This window comes from Eptesicus fuscus, chromosome 22, assembly GCF_027574615.1.
Source record: "Eptesicus fuscus isolate TK198812 chromosome 22, DD_ASM_mEF_20220401, whole genome shotgun sequence".
NCBI lineage: Eukaryota > Metazoa > Chordata > Mammalia > Chiroptera > Vespertilionidae > Eptesicus > Eptesicus fuscus.
Genome location: NC_072494.1, coordinates 16,379,585 through 16,393,249, shown reverse-complemented (window position 1 = coordinate 16,393,249; position 13,665 = coordinate 16,379,585). Strand labels below are relative to the sequence as shown.

The 13,665-nt window shown below is 50.5% G+C and overlaps 2 protein-coding genes across 4 annotated transcripts; one reads left to right on the top strand and one right to left on the bottom strand.

The window, feature by feature from the left end:
• Positions 1–3,375: 3,375 nt before the first annotated feature.
• Positions 3,376–6,353, top strand: GLMP (glycosylated lysosomal membrane protein). 2 transcript variants are annotated; one of them, XM_008155648.3, is made up of 6 exons: positions 3,379–3,540; positions 4,014–4,271; positions 4,471–4,671; positions 4,791–5,009; positions 5,471–5,727; positions 5,840–6,353. In XM_008155648.3, the coding sequence occupies exons 1-6, from the start codon at positions 3,421–3,423 to the stop codon at positions 6,003–6,005; spliced, it is 1,221 nt and encodes a 406-aa protein (XP_008153870.2). In that variant the 5' UTR covers positions 3,379–3,420; the 3' UTR covers positions 6,006–6,353. The 2 variants fall into 2 exon arrangements, with proteins under 2 accessions (XP_008153872.2, XP_008153870.2); XM_008155650.3 differs by lacking the exon at positions 5,471–5,727 and having other exon boundaries at positions 3,376–3,540.
• Positions 6,354–6,560: 207 nt separating this feature from the next.
• TMEM79 (transmembrane protein 79) lies at positions 6,561–12,969 on the bottom strand. 2 transcript variants are annotated; one of them, XM_054712023.1, is made up of 5 exons: positions 12,904–12,969; positions 11,314–12,234; positions 10,828–11,041; positions 10,105–10,156; positions 7,447–7,636 (listed from the first exon to the last, which is right to left on the bottom strand). In XM_054712023.1, the coding sequence occupies exons 2-5, from the start codon at positions 12,071–12,073 to the stop codon at positions 7,511–7,513; spliced, it is 1,152 nt and encodes a 383-aa protein (XP_054567998.1). In that variant the 5' UTR covers positions 12,074–12,234; positions 12,904–12,969; the 3' UTR covers positions 7,447–7,510. The 2 variants fall into 2 exon arrangements, with proteins under 2 accessions (XP_008153874.2, XP_054567998.1); XM_008155652.3 differs by lacking the exon at positions 10,105–10,156 and having other exon boundaries at positions 6,561–7,636.
• Positions 12,970–13,665: the final 696 nt, after the last annotated feature.

The following is a 13,665-nucleotide window of genomic DNA, read 5'->3' as shown; positions in this document are numbered from 1 at the left end:
GTAGACCTAGACTTTCTATGTAGGTAGTCTGGCTGAAGAAGGCACGCTGTTATTACAGCTGGCTGTGCTGGCTGGATTGAGGTATAAGGTGGAAAATGGCTTGTAAGAGGGCTTCTGGAGACTTGCTGCTCTGTTTATACCTAGTATTAGCTGCCTGCCTAGCCGTCTAAAGTCCTCACTCAGCCTTTCCTCATCTAGCCTACCTAACCTTTTTTTGAAATCCCTGCCTCTTGTGTTAATACTTCCCTCTAGAGTTTTAAGACCTTAGGTCAATTCTCAAATAAGTAAAAAGGATCTTGAAGAAATAGTACTCGTAAGACCTGCTAAATGATAGAGGAAGGAAGCTAGCCACACTGTGTGGATTCTTTTTCCCCCATTTGTCCCTTACTCTTCTAGGTTGATTCTGGTTTCAACTCTTAACGATTAAGCACTTGGATAACTGTACATGGCAATTTTCCCTTTAAGCATCTCCTGAACCTATGGAAATCCCTTCTGGTTATGTTAGATCAATCTGTACTCTTCTATCTGTCAAAGCCCCCTCGTGCTGTTGTTCAAAGCCTAAATTTAACATAATGATTAAATTTTGCCTTCTCTTTGTTCATGGTTCTTCCTACTGTCAAACTCCTAGATTCAGCAAAATTCTATTTCCCTTCTATAAAAGCAGTATCTTTTGGGTGGTGGAGAGACTTGAATTTCTGACCACTAGATCCTCGGTATTAAGCCCAGACTTGTTTTTACTCTCCCTTATCAGGTCCTAGAGGGAAAAAGTGAAATTGGATCCCTACTTGATTCATTACAGCAAAATTAATTCTGGGCAGCTGAAAGATTTAAATATAAGAAAAGGAAACTATAAGCAACCCAGGCTTGATCCCCAGTAGGGGGCGTGCAGGAGGCAGCCGATCAATGATTGTCTCTCATTGATGTTTCTGTCTCCCTTTCTGAAATCAATAAAAATATATTTTTAAAAATTTTGTGTAGCAAAAGACAAATGGGAGAGGGAGGATGTTTCAACAATACAAGAGTTAATTCCCTGAAACGGCTTTTAGGACTTGGAAGTCCTGTGTGGTTCATTGGTTGGGCTTGTCCTGTGCACCTGTGCACTGACAAGTTGGTTCAATTCCTGGTCAGGACACATGCCCGGGTTGTGGGTTCAATCCCCTCTAGGGGTCATGCAGCAGGCAGTTACTTTGACATCGGTGTTTTTTTTCTCCCTCTTCCCTTCTCTCTATAAAAAAAATAAAAATAAAAAAAGATAGGACCTGTAGAAAAATAGGCAGTTTGTAAATAGTTCCAGAAAAGCAAAAATAAATTACTGTAAAACATGACATGCTCACTCTTATTTATAAGGGAAATGCAAATTAAGTTTGATAAACACTTGCAAGGATGTGGGGAAATGGGCCTTCAACTCATGGTTTGAGCAGCAATTGATAAGTCTCAAAGGGCAGTTTGATCTGGCAATTCCATTCCTTGGTGTTTACCATATGGATTTGGTTACAAATATATATGAAATACTGGCCTGGTCTGGTACTCAGTTGGTTAGAGCATCATCCCAAAATGCCAAGGTTGTGGGTTTGATCCCTGATCAGGGCATATATAAGAATCAATCAAAGAGCCCTGGCTGGTTTTGCTTAGTGGTTAGAGCATCAGACTGTGGACAGAAGGGTCCTGGGTTCGATTCCAGTCAAGGGCACATGCTGGGGTTGCAGGCTTGATCCCCAGTAGGGGGCGTAAAGGAGGCGGCCGATCAATGATTCTCATCATTGATGTTTCTATCTTCCTTCTCCCTCTAAAATCAACAAAAATACATTTCTTTAAAAAAGAATCAACCGCCGAAACCGGCTTGGCTCAATGGATAGAGCGTCGGCCTGTGGACTGAAAGGTCCCGGGTTCGATTCCGGTCAAGGGCATGTACCTTGGTTGCGGGCACATCCCCAGTAGGGGGTGTGCAGGAGGCAGCTGATCGATGATTCTCTCTCATTGATGTTTCTAACTCTCTATCCCTCTCTCTTCCTCTCTGTAAAAATCAATAAAATATATTTAAAAAAAAAAAAAAAGAACCAAAGAATGCATTAGTAAGTGGAATAACAAATTGATGTTTTTTTTTAATCAATAAACTTAAAAATAACATTAAAAAACAATATATATGAAACATTACATACAGAGATATTCCTTTCAGCATTATTTGCCATAGCAAAATGTTGGAACTCTGAAGATTCTGGCTAAATATATCCATGCAACATCCTCCTGCAGTGAAATGCTTATATGGAGAGTAAGACCGCTCCAAGTGCACTGATACTGAATAGTGTTGTGAAAAAAACTGCAGAATGGTGGATGCCATTGTATTTTACACGTGTACCTAATGTATTATACACTTGAGTATGCATCAAGTATCTTTGGAAGGACACAAACTGGTAATAGTTTTCTCAGGGAAGAAACCAAGTTGCTAGGGAATAGGGGTGATACCCTGTGGTACCTTGAGAATTTTGTACCATATGCATTTATTATTAGTGAAAATAATTTTAAGATTAAGCAAAAAACAAAACCCAAGCACAACACAAAGTACATTCATTCAGCTGGACATGACAATGTTTTGCTCTCATATCCTATTTTCAAGTTACCTTTTTTTCTTTAGTTCCACCTGGGGGCTCAATAAATAGTAACTGACAAAAAGAACCTTCTAGAGCAGTGGTTGGCAAACTCATTAGTCAACAGAGCCAAATAGCAACAGTACAACGATTGAAATTTCTTTTGAGAGCTAAATTTTTTAAACTTAAACTTCTAATGCCACTTCTTCAAAATAGACTCGCCCAGGCCGTGGTATTTTGTGGAAGAGCCGCAGTTTGCCGACCACAGTTCTAGAGTATGCCGTTTTCCCTGCGGAATTCTTTCAAATTCCTCTCTGTGTCTTCTGTACCAGAGTCATTTGGGGGGATCTCATTTAGAACTTGAATCTAGACATCATGCCACTTTTAGGTAACTGTTCAGTGGGACTAGTTAGGTAGGAGTGGTCAGGAATATGTCTACTTGTCTGTCTAGTCCAGGGGTCCTCAAACTTTTTAAACGGGGCCAGTTCACTGTCCCTCAGACCGTTGGAGGGCCGGGCTATAGTTTTAAAAAAACTGAACAAATTACTATGCACACTGCACATATCTTACTTTGAAGTAAAAAAAACAAAACGGCAAAAATACCCGCATGTGGCCCGCGGGCCGTAGCTTGAGGACGCCTGGCATACGTCTTGCCAACCCAGCTGGGTATAACAAACTTCTAACCATTCTCAGTCTATTCTCACTCAAGCCTAGAGCTGGGTTAAGTGAGGCGGTCTCTTTAAGAACTGGTGTGATGGCTCCGCCTTTTAAAGAGATCAGCTGAGTCTGTAAGTCACATGACTCGGTGTCTTCCGCCCTCTGAAGCTGGAGCTGCATGTGCAGCTGTGAGGAGCCCCGCTGGGGTTGGGGGCATTGTGCCCCCAGCCCCATTCTCCTCCTGAGTCTTCTGTTGGCAGCTCCGTTTGGCCTGCTGCAGGGGGAGGAGACCCGCCAGGTGAGGGGCTAGAGCAGTAGCGGTTTCAGGAAGTGCTAGGCCTGAAGGGTGGTTGGAATCCAGGGCAATCAAGGGGTGGAGTGTGGACGGGAGGGTGGTTGCATAGAGAAGAGTTCTTTAACTTGGGGTTGGGGCCAGCCGTGGAGCTGGGCGGGTAAGAGGGCTTCCTGTCATCTTGGGAAGTCTGGATCCTGACTCAGCCCTGAGTAACCCAGGTCCAGGCAATGTTATTTTTTTCTTCCTCCTCTTAGCTCTATGCGCTCATCTCTTAACCAAGGTCAGGGCAGTTCTGGCTCATCCGCCCTCTCCTGTTCCCCACCTCTTCCCCTGCACCAAGATTCCCATACCTCCCACACGAACTTCTCGTGTAGGCCCCACCCTGTCCCCGCATTTTCCAAGTCCCCAAGCTTCTCCTTTGCCCTGTGTCTCTCCCTAATCCTGTTCTCTTGACCCTCCATTACTCCATGTTCCAGGTGACTCTGGAGGTCATCCCTGACTCGATGGGGCTCCCCCAAAACCTGCTTCATATCCGAGCAGTGGGCACCAATTCCACGTTGCACTATGTGTGGAGCAGCCTCGGGCCTCCAGCCGTGCTGCTGGTGGCCACCAATACCCCCCACAGCAACCTGAGCGTCAACTGGAGCCGCTTGCTCTCCCCTGAGCCTGATGGGGCCCTGATGGTGCTTCCCAAAGACAGCATCCAGTTTTCTTCTGCCCTTGTCTTTACCAGGGTGAGGAGGTTGGGGGAGAACCAAGGGAAAGAGGAGAGGGCTTATCCAATTAGAGGAAGAAACTGAAGCTGGGTGGGTGAAGTAGAGTCAGGTGTGAGAGCCCGAGCATGGGGTCTAGTGAGTGGTGGTGGTGAGGGGGGGTGGTTCAGGAGAAAGCTGGACTCAGGCAAGCCCCGTCCTGTCCCACCCCACCCGCCAGCTGTTCGAGTTTGACAGCACCAACACGTCCGATGTGGCAGCAAAGCCTCCGGGAACACCGTATCCCCCATACTCCTTGGCCGAGTTCTCCTGGAACAACATCACTGACTCACTGGATCCTGCCACCCTGAGTGCCACATTTCGAGGCCACCCCAATCACGACCCCACCCGGGCTTTTGCCAATGGCAGCCTGGCCTTCAGGGTAAGGGTGTGGGAAGAACTCAGAGGCTGGGTTATGAGGGTGGGAGTTAATGATGGTGGTGGCCTTCAAGGACAGGCCTCCATCTGCTTCCCATACTCCCCATGCTTCCTCCATCCTAGGTGCAGGCGTTCTCCAGATCCGGCCGACCAGCCCAACCACCTCGCCTCCTGCACACCATGGACACCTGCCAGCTAGAGGTGGCCTTGGTTGGGGCCTCTCCCCGAGGAAACCGCTCCCTTTTTGGGCTGGAGGTAGCCACCTTGGGCCAGGGCCCTGACTGCCCCTCAATGCAGGAGCAGCACTCCATCGACGACGAATATGCACCTGCTGTCTTCCAGGTCAGGCTTCCAGTGGGGAGACAGATGAGTGGGTGAATGTAGATGGAACCCCTATTAGGACCTCAATCATTCAACCATTTAATATTTAGCAACACTTTATTCAGCTCTGTTAAGTACTGGGTGCCATGCTAATGAATTTGGCCCAGTCTCTGCCCTCAGTGGGGAAGACAAGACAGGCAGTGCAGTGTGACTCAGTGCTCTGGCAGGGGGATGTGCAAGGCCTAGGGGCCCAGAGGAGGGATCTGGGTGCAGGCTTGCAAAGAGCCAGTGTTCATCCAGTCCAACTCCCCTCTCTATAGAGTGAAGATTGAGGTCCCAGTGCAAACAGCCTGTGAGTTCTAGAACCAGGCCAGGACTCAGGACGACTAGTGACAGATGAAGTCTGAGAAAGGCTGGGGGTAACAGAAGGGTCAGGCGAAGGTTAGTCCTCTTCACTCTGCACTGTCTGCCTTTCTCCCCAGTTGGACCAGCTGCTATGGGGCTCTCTCCCATCAGGCTTTGTGCAGTGGCGACCAGTGGCTTTCTCCCAGAAGCAGGGGGGCCGAGAATCAGCCCTTCCCTGTCAAGCTTCCCCTCTTCATCCCACCTTGGCATACCTTCTCCCCGAGTCACCCATTGTCCGAGCCTTCTTTGGATCCCAGAACAACTTCTGTGCCTTCAATCTGACATTTGGGGCTTCTACAGGCCCTGGCTACTGGGACCAACACTACCTCAGCTGGTGAGTCAGGTCCTGGGCCAAGGGACCGGGAAGTTGAAGGGGAGGAGGGCTGGGCCTCTTAGCCTCCCCTCCTAAGTCTGCTTACCTCTCTTTTCCACTCTGCTTGCTCTAGGTCGATGCTCCTTGGTGTGGGTGCCCCTCCAGTGGATGCCTTGTCCCCCTTAGTCCTAGGCATCATGGCAGTGGCCCTGGGTGCTCCAGGACTCATGCTGCTTGCAGGAGGCCTGTTTCTGCTGCTGGGCCCCAAGAGGTACTCAGAATATCAGCCCATAAATTGAGGCCCGCTCTCTAGACGGAAGGACGTTACTGGACCTGCCATGCTGTGTCTTAAAACCGCTGCAGGTTGAGGGTCAGTGTTCCCAGCCAGCTACTCCTTTCTCCCATCTCACTTTTCTGAAGAACCTGAGACTAGCCTCAACTCCTGGGAACCACCAGATGGACCTTCCTTCAGACTCTGTAGAGGGACCAGGACCAGGGTTATTGCTAGAGGGAGGGTGCCCTTCTTTGGAGCCTACCCACCCCTCCAGCCCCCATTTCTCTTGGATAGGACTCGGAGGCCAAAACGAAAGGCTGGCTGACTGGTTGCTGCTTTGCCGGCTTGAAATAGACTTATTTTTCCCACAGGACTTGTCTCTCTGAGTGAATGTTGTTGGGTTGGTTCCAGGGAATGAGAGGGCTAAGCGATGGGCATGGGAGGCAGGTGTCTGTGAATGGCCCCATTTTCTCACCAGGTCTGGTTCTCTCTCTCTCGAGGTTTCTGCCAGCCACTCTCCATGTGGAGCAGGGAGGTTTCTGATTCAGTATGAAGCAAACATGGAAGGGACACTTGAGAATAGGGTGCAAACACGAAGAAAGAGCCCAGTAAGACTGTGGTAGTCATTTATTGTTCCACCCACCCCACACACACATTCACACGGGGTTAACACCAGCCATTGTGCCTTCCAACCACTCCCCAGCCACCACATGCATGGACACGGATGGACACGCGCGCAAACACACACACACACACATCTCGGGAGGCAGGCCTCCCTGTCTGCTCCTCTCTTCTGGGCAGTTTGGAAGTGGGAAGTTACAGGGGCCTAATCGGTTGGAAGGCAGGAGGCAGCAGCTCTGTGCTGGGGCAGCTGTAATAGTCTTGACTGAGACTAAAGGGCTTGTGAGGGCCAGTCATGGAGGGTTCTCGACGCAGGCCCCCAGGATGGTTTTATTTACCCAGCGTGCAAGTCCCATTTGATCTGATGCCCAGCCTTTATCTTTAGGCAAGAGCAGTATTTCCAGTCTCCTTGAGGCCCTCTGCTTATACAGCTGGCACAGAAATGGTCAGAGTTTTGGCTGTGGCTCTGCCCACTGCCTCACAGGAGGCCAGAGAGTAGAAGAGTTCAGCAGTGGTGGGCGCTCGTGGCTGTGGTGGGAGGCAGGCACCTCAGGGAGGCTTCCCCTGGTCTTGGCCCTGTTCCCTCAGCATCCTTAAGGAACATAACTGTCCACCTTTCCCTGCAAGAAAACATCTGGTCTACCTCCCTCCCTCCCTCATGCCTATCCTGGGCTTCGAAGGTGAAGGCCAGCCCCGAATGGGGGAGAGCTGGGGGAGAGGGGAGGGCGGTCAGTCAATCCAAGCTCTGATTGGATGGGACCCTGTCAGGGCAGAGCGGGATTCATCTCACCAAGGTACCCAGGCTGGGGCAAGAGGACAGAACTGTTTCAGCCCCAGGGGCGGGGCCTGTAGTCCGAGCGGGCATAGTCGGGGTAGTCCAGGCGGCTCTCGGTGGCAGTGAACATGCGCTCAGGCTCTACCACGAACATGTAGTAGAGGTTCCACACTAGCATGGACAGCAGGGGCAGGAATGTCAGGCCGTAGCCAAAGCCGCGGAAGGAGCGGCCGATGGCAAAGGTCAGCCAGTATATCAGCCTGCCAGGGCGAGAAGAGAGAACAGGCAGTGAGAGAGGTTGATGGGTTGGTGGGTATGACTGATGCTTCTAAAGACAGCAAATGTTTATGTACAATGTGCCAGGCGCAATGCTAGTTACTCAAGGGGCACTATTCCCGATAGACTTCCGGATAGCTCTATGAGGTGAGTTTATTATTTCCCTCCCTCTGTTGTTTTTCAAATTTTAATTAAAAATTTTGAGTAGGCAATATAATCACATGGTTCAAAATTCAAAGGTACTAATGCATGTATTAAATATCTTCCTCCCTCTACTGATCCCTGCCACCCTTTTTGTTCTCTTTCCTCCCCTCCCTACCTCCACCCCTACCCCAGGTATCCAATATTATTGTTTCTTGTGTAAAAAGTGTTTTTTTATGCATGTATGAACAAAAAGATCTGTTTTCCTCCCCACCCCCTTTTGCAGTTTGGTAGCATACTATTTAGACTGTTCTGCACATTGACTTTTTCCCCTTTTTATATATCTTGGAGATTATTTTTATCAGTATACTAGAGGCCTGGTGCACGAAATTCATGCATGTGTAGGGTCCCTAGACCTGGCTGGCGGTCAGGGCCGATCGGGGCCTTCCTTCCCACTGTACCATCCCCTGGTGGTCAGCGCATGTCATAGTGAGTGGTTGAACTCCCAGTCAAACTCCCGAGGGGATAATTTGCATATTAGGCTTTTATTATATAGGATAGACAGTTTCCTCATTCTTTTACAGTTGTACCTTCCTTTTTATTTATTCCCCCTTTTGCAGATGAAGAAACTAAGATTCCATAGGGGTTAAGTAAGACTGATCCAAGGTCAAGGTCACATATGTGGGAAGTAGTAAATCTGTGATTTGATCCCAAGCTTGTTCATTACCCTTCCTCCTGCCATTTCAGAGAGCCAGAGGAAGAGTAAGGAAGGCAGCTTCCAGAGGGCTTGAAGCTCAGAGGGTTAGATAAGCCACAACCAAAGTTCTCTTGGAACATCCACTAAAAATACATACCCCTCCATGGGGGAGGAGAGCAGCTTCCTCTTAATATATAAAGGGCAACTTGTTATCAAGTTGATGTGCCTCCACATTTAAACCTGTTAAACAGAGAAGAGTAACCACTGCTTCTCTACCACACCAGGAGGCAACCTGTTTTAATAGTAAAAGTTCACGTTTAGCAGACCCTTACCAAGTGCCAGGCTACTGTACACACTCTACGTGAATTAACTCATTTAATCCTCACAACAACTTTATCTTATAGATGAAATGGATGATGAAAGTAGATACAGCCCAGCCAGTGTGGCTCAATGGTTGAGCATCAATCTATAAACCAGGAGGTCATGGTTCAATTCCTGGTCAGGGCACATGCCTGGGTTGCAGGCTCAGTCCCTCGTAGGGGGCGTGCAGGAGGCAGCCAATCAATGATTATCTCTCGTCATTGATGTTTCTATCTCTCCCTCTCCCTTCCTCTCTGAAATCAATAAGAAACGGAGAATAGCCCTGGCTGGGTGGGTCAGTTGGTTGGAGCTTCATCCCCCCTGTACCCAAAGGTTGTGGGTTCGATTCCTGGTCAGGGCACACATCTTTGTTGCAGGTTTTTTTTTTTTTTTTAATATTTTATTGATTTCTTACAGAGAGGAAGAGAGAGGGATAGAGAGTTAGAAACATCGATGAGAGAGAAACATCGATCAGCTGCCTCTTGCACACCCCCTACTGGGGATGTGCCCGCAACCATGGTATATGCCCTTGACCGGAATCGAACCTGGGACCCTTGAGTCCGCAGGCCGACGCTCTATCCACTGAGCCAAACCGGTTTTGGCATTTGTTGCAGGTTTGATCCCCAGTTGGAGCAACTACAGGGGGCAACAGATCAATGTTTCTCACATTGATGTCTGTCTGTCTGTCTCTCTCTCCCCACCCCCTCCTTCCTCTCTCTAAAGTCAATCAAAACATATCCTCAGGTGAAGATTTTTAAAAAATGCTTAAGTAACTTGCCTATGGTAGAAAAGAAAGGACCTTGGATGAGGGAGGGAAGGGACCTGGATTCTAGTCCTGCCACTTATGCTGACTGACCTGAGCGACTCTTCTCCCCAATCTGTCCTGATTTCCTCTGTATAAAATGGGTCAGATGGACAAGACAATCACCGATTCTTCTTTAGCTCCCTGATGATTCTTACAGCTTAAACCAACTTGTATCTGAAACCAGCATTCCCCGAGAGGGAGATGGGAAGTGGACTTTAATGGGCGGGAACATTTATCTTGGGAAACATCTACTGGGAGAAAATGCAGGGCTGTGTGATACAAGGCTGGTGGGACAGATGACCACTAGACTACATCAGAAGTAACAGGAAGATCAATTTCAGCTCAATAGGAATAGTGTTTTAGCAGTTAAATCAATCTGGAATCGTATATCGAAAGTGACCAAAGGAAATATATTAGAGAAAAAAATGTAAAGACAAATTCAAAGGTACCTTCCGGGTTAACAGTAGTTCACATGAAAGCACCTTTAAGGATTTCAGGTGGCTGTAAATTATAAATGAGAGTAATGAGGCTGCCATGAGGACTAACGTGGCCTTGGTTGGTATGAACAGAACAATACCCTTGACCAGGCCTCCCCACCCCATAGGACAAGTAGGAGAATTTCCTTCCCAGAGGGAAGGACTCTGGACAGCGAAGAAATCAGGGTCACTTAGCAAGTAAACACTAGGGGAGCAGGCTGTTATCAAATACCCAAATTTATCCCAGGCAGTTCCAGAGATCAGAGCCAGGGCAGCAGTTTTTAGCACAATATAAGGAACTTTGTAATAATTAGGGCCTTTGAAAAATGAAACAGACTGCCTTCTAAAGCACTGAGCCCTTGGTTATAGGGGGTGTTCAACAATGGCTACCTGACCAGAGCGTCACAGAGGAGTGGCTGCAATGCGTGGAGGTTGGTCTCTGTGACACCGGCAAGCCCGCTCAGTTCTAGGTGGCATAAGCGTCTCTGAAATCAACTTCTGGTGGGAAGACATACGAGCTGCTCCCCCAGGGGAGGCAAGTTGCAAGGGAGAAATGGACTCACCTTTCCGGGGCACACATTTGGGCTGATGCAGGATCCAAAAGCTCCCTGTCCCTGAACGGCTCTCCAGACATTCAGACCTGGGTCCCTCTAGCACCATCCCCTGCCCTGTGCCCTGCCCTCAGCCCCCACTCACCGGGAGACTGCGAAGAGGCCAGTGAGCAGAGGCAGCAGCTTGAGGGTGTCCTGGGACAGGTAGGTGGACAGCACGGCCAGGTTGAAGAAGTAGAGGATGAAGAGCTGGACCGACTGGGCCACGTACTGCCGGTGGATCTCCACCTCCCGCCGCGGCTCCTCAAAGGGTCGCAGGGAGGAAAAGCACAGCAGGCTCAGCCCGTACACCAGGAGCCCTGGGCGGGGGTGGGTGGGGTGGAGAACACGGGGTCAGGATAGAACAGGAGACAGGCAGCAGGGCAGGGCTTGTAGTGGAGAGATCAAAGGCACGGGCTCCCCACAGTGGGACTCGGGGTCCTGGGAGGGGACAGGCACACAGGGTGGCAGGGTGTGCGAGGCCTGAGGGTCCAGGCGGAGTGAAGGAAAACCCCTGCCCCCCAAGCCAGGCAGGCCCTGACCTCAAGGGCAGTTCCCAGATGCCCCCTGGCTTCTCGCGGCCCCGGCTCACCCAGCACGATGGGGAAGGTGGCGAAGACTCCGCAGCGCAGTGTGTAGACGAGGCGGGAACTCATGGTGGGCAGCCGAGGGGCGTCGAAGGGCAGGAAGGTGTAGGCCCCATACAGCAGGCAGGGGAAGAGGAGGAGAGCGGCTCCCACCGAGGCCACGGCCTTCAAGCCCTCATGGCCCCCGCAGCTCCCGCAGCTCCCGCAGGGGTGGCCCGGCGGCCTCGCCACAGCCTCGGCCCACTTGCGCTCACAGGGCTCAGGCTGGATGGTTCGGGCGGGCAGGAAGGCCCGGCGGCGCTCGCCCTCGCCCGCCTCACAGCGCACAACCAGGTCCTCCTGGGGCCGCCGCTCAATGCACTGTAGGTCGATGGGCACGAAGGCCCGGGCTGCCTTCTCAGGCAGCAGGTTGGCATCATCTTCAGGCAACTCCTCCAGTTTGCTGAGTGGCTCCAACTCGAGGGGCTCGGGCTCAATGTCCCGCCAACCAGGGGGATCTGGGAACAGGGCACTGGGCGGGGGGCCAGTGCCCCAGGGCAAGGTGGCAGCCTCGCTTACTGTGCTGTCTAGACCATCTCCAGTCCCCTCTTCAGCGGGGGAAGACCCAGCTGAAGACTCCACTCGAGAGGACTCAGCACCAGGGGACTGGGCCCCACCTTCCCCTTCCGGCTGCCTGCCATTGGGGACCAAGGCCTGGGGTGGGCTCTTCTCCGGGGCCTCGGGACTCTCCACTTCCAGCAGCTTCAGGGTTTCGGGTTCTGTCATCCTGGGGCCTCAGTTCTGGAGTCTACCCTGAGGTCATGTCACTGCGGAGGGTAGCAGGAGAGCTCTGTCAGAAGCTCCTGTCCTCTGGCCCTTAGGTTGGGTTGATAGAACTGGAACGTTCCAGGGCAGCCGGCCTCATGGGCTTTAGCCCCTTCTGGGACCTTAAGAAGAACATGGTACAGAGGAAAGTGTTGAAAGAGAGGGAGGCAGGAGGGCAGTGAGCAGCTGAAATGGAAGAACACTTTTGACATTAAATTCAATCCAGCAAGAAAGGGTGAGTCAGGGGGCACAGGCCCCGTCAGCTATGGCCTCAGCCAGTCCCCACCCATGCCTTCTACCGCCTCCACCAAAACGCCTGGGGTCACTGTCACCCTAATGCAGGAACGGGAGGAAGAGGAGGTGCCTAGAATTTTGTTAAGAGTTCCCTTCCCACTAAGGATCTCCTTGTGGACAGAGAAGCTGCCCCTTCACTTTCAAACCTCCCCTTCTCCTGTAGATACCCACTTGGAACTCGCCTCGCAACTGATACCAGTGATTTGCCAACAAATCTGTCCCAAGGAACTGGCAGTAGCAGTGTACCCTATTCTTTAGTCTCCAGTCTGGGTACTGGGACAATTTCTAAACCCCTCACTAGCGTACCTCATCCATTGTACGTCTGTGCATTCTGATTTCTAGGTCCAATCATGGCTGTTTTCTATGCCTCTTCTGTCTTCCTCCTCTCCCTGCCATCCGTCCTCTGTCTCACTGCTTCTTGGTGGGGCTGATCCCCTCCCTCCACCTCCTCGAGGGCCTCCTACCCCTTGCCATTTGGACCCATGACACCCTCTTACTTTCAACCTGGAGAGACGTGGAGGGTCCCCAGCTTCTGAGAAGGAGCTGCTCAGCTCCCTGCTGGCTCTGCAAGTAATCCTTTCTCTCCCTCCCTTTACCTGTGTCTCCAAACCAGTCTGACCAGAGCAGGTGGGGCCCAGATTAAAGGGGCAGGCCCCGCCCTGCTGAATCGGCCGACAGAAAAAGCATTAGAGGAGCATGTCATCCTTTCTGAAAGTGGGGGTGCAGCTGGGCATAGAAGTAAGTGTGTGTTCTAGGCAAATAGAGGACATGTAGGAGCTCCCAGCTCAGGAAAGCAGAGGGGGACCATTGGGTATGTGCATCAAAGGGTGCTTGGAGTAGGGAACACCCAGAAAAGAGGTGGCATTTGTACACTTATTCATTCAATATTTATTGAGCACCTATTATTAACTAGACTATTCTAGGCACAGACAGGTAAGAGAACAAGATGACAGGCAAGGTCTCTGCTCTTGAGGAGCTTGTTCTACTGGGGTAACAGATAATAAAGAAGCCTAGCAACTAAGTCAGTAAGACCATTTCAGTAGGGAAAACCTCTTTGCCAAGGTGCCATTTGAGCCGAGACCTGAAGGGAACTGAGCAGTATGAATGTTCCAGGCAGAGGAACAGAAAGTGAAAGCCCAGTGAGTGGGAAAGACTTAGGCTGTTTCAGGAACAGAAAGAAGGTCAATGATTGGAACAGGATCATATTGGTGGAGGGGGAACTTGTTCCCATAACAACATGACTCCCCCACCTCCCCAAT